This window comes from Entelurus aequoreus, linkage group LG01 (assembly GCF_033978785.1).
Source record: "Entelurus aequoreus isolate RoL-2023_Sb linkage group LG01, RoL_Eaeq_v1.1, whole genome shotgun sequence".
NCBI lineage: Eukaryota > Metazoa > Chordata > Actinopteri > Syngnathiformes > Syngnathidae > Entelurus > Entelurus aequoreus.
Genome location: NC_084731.1, coordinates 76,917,287 through 76,930,875, shown reverse-complemented (window position 1 = coordinate 76,930,875; position 13,589 = coordinate 76,917,287). Strand labels below are relative to the sequence as shown.

Genomic DNA, 13,589 nt, shown 5'->3' with positions numbered 1-13,589 from the left:
AGTGTGTTCAAGGGGAACTATACTTTTTGGTAGTTTAGCCTATCATTCCAAATTTTTACTTAAGAAAAGAACACATATTTTTCCTTTTTTTTTTTTTACACATTCTAACTTGTAAATAAAGGTTAGCAAAAGTCAGCTAACAATGGAGTCAATAAGGGTAGCATTTTTATGCCAACAAAGCACTTTAAAAACATCCAAAAACCTTCATCATCATTTTATATACACTGTATATGCTGTAAGTATATATGTATTGTTAAAGGCACATTCATAATTACATGTGTTTTTGACATATTTTGCTCATTTTAAGCATTATAATTATGGCAGACTTCTTTGGGACAAATTATGATCCAAAACCTTATACAGTATTTTGGATCGTGAATATAAGGACAATAAGCTACAAGTTTTAGAAGCTGTGAGCTAAACAGATTCAGTTGTAGTAAAAACAGTAAGCATCATTTCGCAGTATTGCTAAGTGCTAAACAAGAAATACAACCTCACTGGAATGCCCATATTTTCTCGTTTAGATGAAGAGTTAATTATAACCCACACACCAGGGTAAAAAAAAAAAGTGCAGCAAACAAGCATTTTTTGTGTCACCTCCGCGTCAAAGTTGATCAACTTCTCGGTTTATGACCACATCCTTCTGCTATCCAGGTGAGAGGAAAGATTTATAATCTAGAATTAACTTTCACCAACTCAGAGGAGATGCAGCAGCTCAATATGTTAATATAGCAGCAAAAGCTGGTTAGCTCTCTGTGATCATGGCATAGCTAAAAATGTGTCTGTCTGTGTTAGCCCCTATAATAACAATATCGCTAATACTTGGTCAATATTCAGGTCACGACATGTAAATGGAGTATTGTTGGCGGTTTTTAGATGTTTTTTAGAGGGCTTTATGGGCGCAATAGTGTACTCCAATTAGCTGCATTGTTAGTCACCTCGTAGTTACCGTATTTTTAGATTTAAGAAGGTTAAAAAAAACAAACATTGTTTTTGTCTTACATAGGGATTGTGAATCACAGGCAAAATTCCAAAAAAGGTGCAGTACCCTTTTGACATCTAAATAAGAGTTTCGATAGCTATATCCGAGTGGATCAGGAACAGTTTTTTTGAATGAGCCATAAGGTTTCTGGCCATAACCTGCAAGGAAGTCAAGTGTGATTACCTTGCTGTTTTGCAGCAGTCGTGTCAGATGCTCAAAGCAATTGCTGTTGAGAAAGATGGCTTGTAGAACTGGTCTGTCTGAACACAGGAACATGTCCCTTATTGTGTCTGTAGACAGTGAGAGGCAGAGAGGGAAAACAAAACCCAGGCACAGGAAAAGAGTGAAAGAAAACACGATTAGGTTGTGAAAGCATGACAATTTAACAAAAGTAAAAAAATAATGTAATTAGATAAGATAATTGATATGCAATATGCGAGATTATGACCGATAAATTCAATAACATTAATCAAATATCTCAAAAACGCTCCGATCAGGCTTGATTAACTGTACTGTGCTGTATGTGAATTTGGGTGAGCAAATCAAGTGCTCCCTTTCTCCTACATGCCTCGCTGTAAGCCTGTCATAAACTTTGCCTGAGCTCATCCTGTGAGACTTCTTCACTGACTACGTTTCCATGCACTAAATTAGTCACGATTTCTTAAATAGTATTTTTTTTGTTGTATTTTCACACAGACATGTGAAGTCCCAGTGCCCATGCACTCTCTCAAATGCAACTATTGGTCATACCTGTGTGCCTCCCGAACACTGGGGGGGTGGGGGGGGAGTGGGGGGGGGGGGGGGGGGTGGGGGGTGGGGGGGCCGCGCTTATTCCCTTCTAGGGCAGATAAATGGACAGCTTTTCCGGTAGATCTATGACATCGCACCAAAAAATTCTCACAAATGCAGAAACCCAGCCCAAACCTTGTTGTACTTGATGTCCGCTGTCATTGGCACAGGTTATACATATTACGCCCCTAATGGCTATGCTGATGTTAAATAGCAGACAGCGTCAAAAAATTATCCGAGATGGTGCCATGAACATGACACTACTACCAAGAAGGTCCTCTCGTAGTTGCTGGATGCGGGTCCGACGCAAAGACTGGTGGGAGAAAGTTGTTTTGAAAGAATCTTCAGATGGAGAATGGAAAGAAAACTTTCGAATGTCTCGAAGCTCATTCAATATACTATGTGGATTGATGGAAGGAGTTTAAAGTCCGAAAGAAAGGACTTTTAGAACAGATTGTCAAATCCACCTTTTTTAAAAGTATTTCTTACATCCAGGTGCACACAAACTAGTTAAAGCTTGGGTATCTAAGTTATATTCTTTAGCTAAAAAAAAAAATCATATAAGCATCGTACATTATATCGTAGCAGCGCTTATTCCCTTCTAGGGCAGATAAATGGACAGGGGGGGGGGACGACGACACAAGATTCAAGTACCGTATTTTCTAGACTATAAGGCGGAGTTAAAATCCTTTCATTTTCTAAAAAATTGACAGCCTTATGTACAGAATAATTTTGGTTGTGCTTACCGACCTCAAAGCAATTTTATTTGGTACATGGTGAAATGATAAGTGTGACCAGTACATGGCAGTCACACATAAGAGATACATGTAAACTACAATATGACAAAATTGGTTATTGAAAATATTATCGTGCATCCCTACTTTCAATATAAAATGAAATGAATGTAATACCTAGCATGTGCACTTGCAGAGCCACAAAGCGGCTCTCCCAGTGTCGACCCAGTGTTGGCACTCGCACTTTGGCTTGCTGCTGCTGCTGCTGCTGCTGCTGCTGTTGCTGCTGTTGCTGCTGCTGCTGCTGCTGCTGTTGCTGCTGCTGTTGCTGTTGCTGTTGCTGCTGCTGTCGGGCGGCAACCACAGCTGCCGGGTCTGAGTTAAGCAGCTTGAAGTAGTTTTCTAGCACAGAGGCTATTTCCACTTGCCGCTGGTCAGAACTAGCGGCCAGGAGGCACTGCACCACCACCCGCAAACAGCCCAGAGTGAGACAGGCCTTCCGATCAGGGGCCTCACTGTCCCAGTCTTCGCCCTGATCAGAGGAGCAGCCGCCCATGGAGCAGTCCACCAGCACACGCACCAAAACCTCCATGGTGGCTGGAGAGATGGCAAGCAGAGCGTTCTTCTACCAGAGGGACGAGGGAAGGGAAAATTATACGATTATGTTTCCTCTGTCCAGTGTTTGCCCTACATTATCAAATCCAAAATATTGAAATTCAATGATTTGGTGCATTTGCAAACAGCTAAAATTATGCAGAGAGCAATCTCTAACTTGCTACCCAAGAATGTACAACAATTCTTCTCAACAAAAGAGGGGAAATATAACCTTGGAGAAAAATTCAACTTAAAACATTTGTCTGCACGTACAACACTTACAACGTTTAGCATACCAATATGTGGAATTAAATTATGGAATGGATTAAGCAAAGAAGTCAAACAATCTACAAACCCCGTTTCCATATGAGTTGGGAAATTGTGTTAGATGTAAATATAAACGGAATACAATGATTTGCAAATCATTTTCAACCCATATTCAGTTGAATATGCTACAAAGACAACATATTTGATGTTCAAACTGATAAACTTTTTTTTTGTTGCAAATAATGATTAACTTTAGAATTTGATGCCAGCAACATGTGACAAAGAAGTTGGGAAAGCTGGCAATAAATACTGCTAAAGTTGAGGAATGCTCATCAAACACTTATTTGGAAAATCCCACAGGTGAAAAGGCAAATTGGGAACTGGTGGGTGCCATGATTGGGTATAAAAGTAGATTCCATGAAATGCTCAGTCATTCACAAACAAGGATGGGGCGAGGGTCACCACTTTGTCAACAAATGCGTGAGCAAATTGTTGAACAGTTTAAGAAAAACCTTTCTCAACCAGCTATTGCAAAGAATTTAGGGATTTCACCATCTACGGTCAGTAATATCATCAGAGGGTTCAGAGAATCTGGAGAAATCACTGCAGGTAAGCAGCTAAGCCCGTGACCTTCGATCCCTCAGGCTGTACTGCATCAACAAGCGACATCAGTGTTTAAAGGATATCACCAAATGGGCTCAGGAACACTTCAGAAACCCACTGTCAGTAACTACAGTTGGTCGCTACATCTGTAAGTGCAAGTTAAAACTCTCCTATGCAAGGCGAAAACCGTTTATCAACAACACCCAGAAACGCTGTCGGCTTCGCTGGGCCTGAGCTCATCTAAGATGGACTGATACAAAGTGGAAAAGTGTGTCCTCTGGACCAAAGAGGAAAAGAACCATCCGGATTGTTATAGGCGCAAAGTTGAAAAGCCAGCATCTGTGATGGTATGGGGGTGTATTAGTGTCCAAGACATGGGTAACTTACACATCTGTGAAGGCGCCATTAATGCTGAAAGGTACATACAGGTTTTGGAGCAACATCTGTTGCCATCCAAGCAACGTTACCATGGACGCCCCTGCTTATTTCAGCAAGACAATGCCAAACCACGTGTTACATCAACGTGGCTTCATAGTAAAAGAGTGCGGGTACTAGACTGGCCTGCCTGTAGTCCAGACCAGTCTCCCATTGAAAATGTGTAGCGCATTATGAAGCCTAAAATACCACAACGGAGACCCCCGGACTGTTGAACAACTTAAGCTGTACATCAAGCAAGAATGGGAAAGAATTCCACCTGAGAACCTTAAAAAATGTGTCTCCTCAGTTCCCAAACGTTTACTGAGTGTTGTTAAAAGGAAAGGCCATGTAACACAGTGGTGAACATGCCCTTTCCCAACTACTTTGGCACGTGTTGCAGCCATGCAATTCTAAGTTAATTATTATTTGCAAAAAAAAAAAAGAAGTTTATGAGTTTGAACATCAAATATCTTGTCTTTGTAGTGCATTCAATTGAATATGGGTTGAAAAGGATTTGCAAATCATTGTATTCCGTTTATATTTACATCTAACACAATTTCCCAACTCATATGGAAACAGGGTTTGTACTATAATGATCCAGTTTGAGAAACTGTTCAAACTACAAGTGTTCACAAAGTACAAAGAAAAATAATTACGATAAATGTCTTGAACTTATTGAAAATGATGCATCATTCATTTCATTAAGTGAATCATACATTTTAGAGTGATAGGATGTAAACTGTGTACAAATTGAAAACAGGAAGTGAACATATGGGAGTAGGTTTAAATAGGCTTTGTTTCTTCTTACTCCTTTTCGGACAAAATAAAAATATGTACAATATGTCATGTATCATATTGAAACTTTATACATGTTCGAAATAAACCTAAACTTCAAACTACATTAATTTACTTGTGACGGCCCGCTGCAAGTAATTTTTCTTTTTGTGATACAAGACCGTAACACTTTACCTTTCAGGTGATATACGTGCTGCCATCTCCTGGCAATCATGTTCCACAAAACATTGACTTTGTACCGAGCAGCAGACTCGCTCCGTAGTACTAAGTGAGCAGTCAATCTTTGTTTCCACAGAGTTTGGTGACAATAGAAGAAGAAATGCATTTGCTGTTTTTTCTTAATGTTGTTCTGTTAAAATGTAATTTGTTAAACTTCTGTACAAGTATAAAACGATTGCGATGCTAAGTTTTGTGAGTCGGTCAATGGGGTTGTCAGTTGTATGTTAGCATATTAGCTAGCCTTTATTCTGTGAGGTTGCATTGCTTTTTTCAGTTTATACCAAGCTGCATTGGTGATTTCACACAATACTTACAATTGAGAATAAAGAATCTTTGAAGTCTTGCGTGCTTAGTTTTACAGTAGCTACATCTGTAATTTAAACGACTACTTAGCTATCTGCCGAACTAAATTCCAACATGCAGAATAATATGTCTATAAAACATGCAGAATAATATATGTCTATAAAACATGGGTGTTAATCAGAAATAAAATGAACAGCAACACATTTAAAATAGAGCCTAACAGTATGATGTAAAGAACTAATGACACAGATTTGTCTTTAAATACATGCAATCATTTTTTTTGGCTTTTAAAAAAAAAAAATGTATGGCCAATTATGCAAATTACACATATGTCATATTAACGCCACCCCTACCCGCCACAAATACATTGCTGTTTATATCCTTTCAGTTTGTGAGGATTTTGGATATCTGGTTGAACATTTGTTTGACAATGCTGCTGAGCAAATTTAAGGGTGAAATAAAGGTCCTTGGTCACAAATTTAATAACAAAAAACCCCTAATGGTTTTAGATTAAAAACCTGCTCAAGTGCCTTACCTGATCACCAGCTACTATGGCCCCAAAAAGGTGCAACAGACAGCATTTTAGGCTTTCCTTCAGATGCTCGCTCTCTTGAAAACACTCTAAAAAGAGGGCACATACAGACAGGTTAGTAGTGCTCTCCAAATTGCACACTTTCATCACAAAACAGGTCAAGGTGGTCCCCGATCATCCATTAACTCATCCGTCAACATTTGTTGTTTAGCTTAGCAATGTTCATGAAGATTGTTACAGCAAATTTGGGAACTATTGCTAAAAAGGCACAGTTGCATACTTGTTGCCAGGTGCCATTATGTTTGGCATCAAAGTGCTACAGCCACACGGCGGGCACAACAAGACAGAGTATTTGTCATAAACTGCTGCCAGTGTTAGAGGCTGTTTACGATGATCTCATGGGAATGGCTGGCTGGCAAACACAACAAGGACAACATAGTGCAAACAGTGAAGTTGTAACGATAATGTCGCCATGTATTTTAAAACCATTCACTTTTGCGGGAGTAGAGACGTGAACGGGATGACAGGCAAACTTACGGTAAAAGAAGGGAACAAATTCCACAGTGAGCGGAGCTGCTTTGTACTTCTGCCTGCTCCTCTCCACTGTGCCCAGCTGCTCCCTGGAGAAGAATGCCGGTAGGTCACGAGAATGAAAACAATGGCGCAGATATTCCAGTGCGTGGAGACGCCATGTGCTGGATGGTATTACCCGCAGAGTCGGAGCCTCCAGTTGCAATAAGGGTCGTAGAGGCTCTCGCAGAACGCCAGTGCATGACGGACAAACTCCTCCGCCTGGCTCTGGTCCACCAACTCCTTCTCTTTGGTCTTACTCTTCAGCTAAAAGAGCACACAAAAATCCATTGCATAAGTCTTTCACAACGGATTTACATCTGGTACAGCTACACGAACTGATGCAAAACTCAGAGGGAGTCAGACCTGCTGAATATAAAGTGTCGTCATGGCAATGATGTGGTTGATGTAGGAGCAGGTGCCGATCTCCTCCACATTGGACAGGTTCCTTTTAGACAGAATGGGAAACGTGCACAAAAGCATCACTGCATAGAAAACAAAGACTTCGTAGGACATCAGTGACCTTTCAAATGATGTTACCACTGGGTAATCCAGAACTGGGCAAATATTTTGATTTGGGGGCCACATTGAGAGAAAAAAATGTGTCTGGGGGCCAATGTGTATGTGTGTATAAATTATATATACACATTTAGCTGTAAAAATCTGCTGTACAGTATGTGTGTTTGGATCCCTTTTTTCCCAGGAACACTACTACCAAAAGTCACAATGTCCGATAGAGTTCTAAAAACGTTATGAAAGACACCTCAAAAAAACGGAATGGAATTTTACAGTTTTTTACTGGATGGGACACCCAAAATGTACCGTACATGAAAATAAAAAAAGTGGGATTTACAATATTAACTATGAACAATAAAACACTGAATATTAACAACATATGAACATTGCTCCTCTTTTACTTCACAGGCCAGCTCCTCCATAGTTGTGTATCTTTTACAATCAGGGAAAACACAACACAAATGTAAAAAACAGCAAAATATGAATGCAAAGGGTAAAAAACACCTACAAAATGATATATTATCACGTAAAATTTGCTTCCGCATCTGTTCCTGACACATGCGTTTCGGGCTGGCTGCTCTGAAAACAAACCCCGCCCACTCTGGTTTGTTACTCGTCTGAGCTGCTGTGACGTAAATTACCGTAATAACTCCTATAATTTTTATTTATGTATTTTTTTGACAGGCACAGTACAATTAAACAGTGCTACCCACAGGTAACCAATGTCAAAGTACATAGCACTTCTAACAAAACACCCAAAAGCACAGATTTCAACCATTGAAATACTTTCTATAGTTCAAGTCATTTAAAAACAGCACTGCACATCGTAATGGTTAAAGGTCTAAAAAAATAATGTAGAACGTCCGGCGGGCCGGATTGAAAATCTTAACGGGCTGCGTGTGGCCGTATTTTGCCCATGTCTGGTGTAATCGATATGTTTGTTGTCCTGACCTGCACACAATGATGAGGAACTTGAGCAGCAGCAGCGCCAGGTTTTGCTGCTCGGGCTCCAAGCCGTCAGAGGCTTTTTGGACGCACTGCAGCAGCTGGTGGCGCAAAACCTGCAGGATGTTGTCTGGGAGGAGGCTCAATACTGGTGGAGGCTCCTCTGGCCTGCAATTATAATCCAAATATTCGGTGTCCGCAAAAGGAAGAGGATCAGATAGTAACATTGCACCGGTCTATCCTAAAGCCTCACGGCGGAGGAAACGCGATCATTTCGACCTCTGTGTCATTACATGATCACTTATATGAAAATACTTCAGAACACTAAGTTACTGTTTAAACATGAAGTTTTATTTACAGCAAGTGATGAAAAGTCCATTGTTTGTGGCATCAACGCCAACTCGAGTGCGAGTGGCTGCAAGGCGCCAACTAGTGGTGAGTAGAAGGAAAGGCAAGGGGAGTGCCAGACAAATCCTTTTACATGTTCAAGTGTCGCAAAAGTTGCGTGTAAAGACAGCCAATAGAGGTTTCTGCTTTACACACATCTAAATAAGTATACACATTTTTTTTTGTTTGTTTACACACTCCGATCAAAATACGGACAAACGGATATACGGATATTTTTTGCTTACAGACAAATCATAATATGAGCAGACAACTTAAAAACACACAAGCGGATCGGATTACACACACACAGTATTATATACAGACACACATATTAGTACACACGCACGTGAATTGGATTACACACGCACAGATTGAGATACACGTTCACAAACAATTTTGCTGCAATAATACTTCCATACAGCAGCTTTAACAAAAACGTAGCCTAACCTTTTGTTTCTTTGCGGTTTCAAAAAGTTCAGTATATACCAGTGATTCTCAAACGGTGGTACGCTAAAGAAATCTGCAAATATGTACTGTATATGGAGCATCACTGTTGATGATGTTTGTGCATTTTGTGTAATGTTACAGTGGCCAAAAGTATTAAATATACTTGTTAAATAAAACCTCTGCCTTGTTTTTAATGAATACTTAGGCCCATTACGCTACTATATTTTAAAGTCAGTCATTATGGTGGTACTTGCTCTCCAAGTGTTTCCTTAGGTTGTACTTGGCGGAAAAAGTTTGAGAACCACTGGTATAAACACTCTTTTTAAAGGCCTACTGAAACCCACTACTACCGACCACGCAGTCTGATAGTTTATACATCAATGATGAAATCTTAACATTGCAACACATGCCAATACGGCCGGGTTAACTTATAAAGTGCAATTTTAAATTTCCCGCGAAACTTCCGGTTGAAAACGTCTATGTATGATGACATATGCGCGTGACGTCAATGGTTGAAACGGAAGTATTCGGACACCATTGTATCCAATACAAAAAGCTCTGTTTTCATCGCAAAATTCCCCAGTATTCTGGACATCTGTGTTGGTGAATCTTTTGCAATTTGTTTAATGAACAATGAAGACTGCAAAGAAGAAAGTTGTAGGTGGGATCGGTGTATTAGCGGCTGGCTGCAGCAACACAACCAGGAGGACTTTGACTTGGATAGCAGACGCGCTATCCGACGCTAGCCGCCGACCGCATCGATAATCGGGTGAAGTCCTTCGTCGCTCCGTCGATCGCTGGAACGCAGGTGAGCACGGGTGTTGATGAGCAGATGAGGGCTGGCTGGCGTAGATGGATAGCTAATGTTTTTAACATAGCTCTGTGAGGTCCCGTAGCTAAGTTAGCTTCAATGGCGTCGTTAGCAACAGCATTGTTAAGCTTCGCCAGGCTGGAAAGCATTAACCGTGTAGTTACAGGTCCATGGTTTAATAGTATTGTTGATTTTCTGTCTATCCTTCCAGTCAGGGGTTTATTTGTTTTGTTTCTATCTGCAGTTAAGCCTGATGCTATCACGTTAGCTCCGTAGCTAAAGTGCTTCGCCGATGTATTGTCGTGGAGATAAAAGTCACTGTGAATGTCTATTTCGCGTTCTCGACTCTCATTTTCAAGAGGATATAGTATCCGAGGTGGTTTAAAATACAAATCCGGGATCCACAATAGAAAAAGGATAAAGTGTGGAATCCAATGAGCCCTTGTACCTAAGTTACGGTCAGAGCGAAAAAAGATACGTCCTGCAGTGCACTCTAGTCCTTCACTCTCACGTTCCTCATCCATGAATCTTTCATCCTCGCTCAAATTAATGGGGTAATCGTCGCTTTCTCGGTCCGAATCGCTCTCGCTGCTGGTGTAAACAATGGGGAAATGTGAGGAGCCTTTCAACCTGTGACGTCACGCTACTTCCGGTACAGGCAAGGCTTTTTTTATTAGCGACCAAAAGTTGCTAACTTTATCGTCGATGTTCTCTACTAAATCCTTTCAGCAAAAATATGGCAATATCGCGAAATTATCAAGTATGACTTGTAGAATGGATCTGCTATCCCCGTTTAAATTTTAAAAAATAATTTCAGTAGGCCTTTAAATGTAGCTATCTGGTGGTCACGAACTTTTGGATTTGTTTACATGTACAACACACAAAATAATTGTAATAGTGGAAAAGGTTTACATTAAAAAAGAAATTCAGTCATATTCTTAGCAGAATAGACAACAAAGGAGAAATAATAATAAGAAAAATAAAAAGAGCCACTTGTTACCTTGATGGCAGCTTTTCAAAGTCCACATCTAGGCACCGGTCATAGGAGCTGATGAAACTCTCCAGCCATAGCTTCAAGTAGTCTGGGTCCCTCTGAGAAGAGAAAAGAGAGGTCAAATGATGATGAAAAACTAAAATGTTTTAATATTAATACCGATAAAAGGTTGTGTCTGAAAACATTTTCCATTGGTTATTTTGTATAGAGTAGACAATTGCATTGAATCAGGGATTGAGCTGTCTTAGAATAGTCGACTATTCCAGTGTTTCTTATCCGTAGGGGCCCATTGTTGCGCCGCGCGCTGCCAAAAAATGTGTTTCTTAGCTGTGGTCCGTATTGGTCGCAGCGGTGCTCAATTGTAATATACTTTTCTACCACTTGTGACAGTAAAGACAATATCAAACAAGCGCAGCTTAAAGGCCTACTGAAACCCACTACTACCGACCACGCAGTCTGATAGTTTATATATCAATGATGAAATCTTAACATTGCAACACATGCCAATACGGCCGGGTTAACTTATAAAGTGCAATTTTACAAACAGCTCTGTTTTCATCGCAAAATTCCACAGTATTCTGGACATCTGTGTTGGTAAATCTTTTGCAATTTGTTTAATGAACAATGGAGACTGCAAAGAAGAAAGCTGTAGGTGGGATCGGTGTATTAGCGGCTGGCTGCAGCAACACAACCAGGAGGACTTTGACTTGGATAGCAGACGTGCTATCCGACGCTAGCTGCCGACCGCATCGATGATCGGGTGAAGTCCTTCGTCGCGCCGTCGATCGCTGGAACGCAAGTGAGCACGGGTGTTGATGAGCAGATGAGGGCTGGCGTAGGTGGAGCGCTAATGTTTTTATCATAGCTCTGACGAGGTCCCGTAGCTAAGTTAGCTTCAATGGCGTCGTTAGCAACAGCATTGCTAGGCTTCGACAGGCGGCACAGCATTAACCGTGTAGTTACAGGTCCAGTGTTTGGTTCGGTGTCTCCCGATAGTAGTATTGTTGATCTTCTGTGTATCCTTCCAGTCAGGGACTTATTTCTTTTGTTTCTATCTGCATTTAAGCATGATGCAATCACGTTAGCTCCGTAGCTAAAGTGCTTCACCGATGTATTGTCGTGGAGATAAAAGTCACTGTGAATTTCCATTTTGCGTTCTCGACTCTCATTTTCAAGAGGATATAGTATCCGAGGTGGTTTAAAATACAAATCCGTGATCCACAATAGAAAAAGGAGAAAGTGTGAAATCCAATGAGCCCTTTTACCTAAGTTAAGGTCAGAGCGAAAAAAGATACATCCTGCACTGCACTCTAGTCCTTCACTCTCACGTTCCTCATCCACAAATCTTTCATCCTCGCTCAAATTAATGGGGTAATCGTCGCTTTCTCGGTCCGAATCGCTCTCGCTGCTGGTGTAAACAATGGGGAAATGTGAGGAGCCCTTCAACCTGCGACGTCACGCTACTTCCGGTACAGGTAAGGCTTTTTTTAAAGTTGCGAACTTTATCATCGATGTTCTCTACTAAATCCTTTCAGCAAAAATATGTCAATATCGCGAAATGATCAAGTATGACACACAGAATGGATCTGCTATCCCCGTTTAAATAAAACAATTTCATTTCAGTAGGCCTTTAAGTCATAGAGAGGTTTCTTAAGAGCAAAAAATATGACTAAACTAAAGCTGTATTTTCATTTGCACTTTAAGTCTATTGATAGTTTATTTAAGAAACATATATTATCATTATTTATTATTTAGTTAGAATGTATATGTTTTAGCACCGCTTAATTGTATGTAAATTCATTTTTCATCAGTGTTTATGAGTTCCTTCTTTTGCAGTACATTTGGTTAGTATTTATTTGTGTAACCAGACTGACTTACGCCTTGATAATAATCTTTGTGGTTAACACAATTCATATCATTTGACAAGTTTCATCCTGTTAAACTGTGTAGGTTAGGTACAATTGTTGAATACGACAAAATCTAAAGTAAGATTCAGTGTTAATATAGTCGTGAAGTGAAGTGTTTATATAGCGCTTTTTCTCTAGTGACTCAAAGCGCTTTACATTTTCAAGGACCACCTTGAAAACGAGATGCTTCATCTTGAGGGGCTTTCCTGAATAAATTGAATAGAGAAACCCATTATCTACATTTACCCCAGTGTGGGTGGAACTGTAAGCAAGGGAGGTTGAATGTCTTGCCCAAGGACAGTGGCTAGGATGGCGATAGCTGGATTCGAACCAGGAACCTTCAAGTTTCTGGCCGGCCTCAACGACTGAGCCACAACGGACAACCCTAGCGATACCCTGATTCGACTATCACCCTTGCAGCCGAATCGTCGGACATTGAACCCCCGTCCTTCCTCCGTGTATTGGGAGGATGTTCCAAGATGGGGGATGGGACTCGCCGGTACACACCGTGGCGAAGTTCTTGTAACTTCAACCAGTTCAGGGGGCCTCACTTACTGTTCCCCTCTAGAAATGATAATGATCCTTTCACAGGTTCATCTACGGAAACCATGTTCCGACTTTCACTTCCTCTAGTCCAGATAGTCAAGTTTGATTGTCTTCTCCAAGCCGACTCCGGCGGGACTGATCCAATACCTGTTTATCTATCTGAGCGTTTTAGCCTTTTTGAGGTGGACCAAGTAGCACATGAGATCTGTTTATGTGTGGGGATCTGTGCTC

General features: G+C 40.7%; 1 protein-coding gene across 1 annotated transcript in view; it reads right to left on the bottom strand.

Moving 5' to 3' along the window:
• The window catches only part of nbeal1 (neurobeachin-like 1), a 117,789-nt gene that overhangs the window by 87,383 nt on the left and 16,817 nt on the right, over positions 1 to 13,589 (bottom strand). The window contains 8 exon segments of the mRNA XM_062058685.1: positions 1,166 to 1,272; positions 2,683 to 3,130; positions 6,239 to 6,324; positions 6,773 to 6,855; positions 6,945 to 7,072; positions 7,172 to 7,253; positions 8,273 to 8,434; positions 10,912 to 11,003. Coding sequence (XP_061914669.1) covers positions 1,166 to 1,272; positions 2,683 to 3,130; positions 6,239 to 6,324; positions 6,773 to 6,855; positions 6,945 to 7,072; positions 7,172 to 7,253; positions 8,273 to 8,434; positions 10,912 to 11,003 — 1,188 coding nt within the window.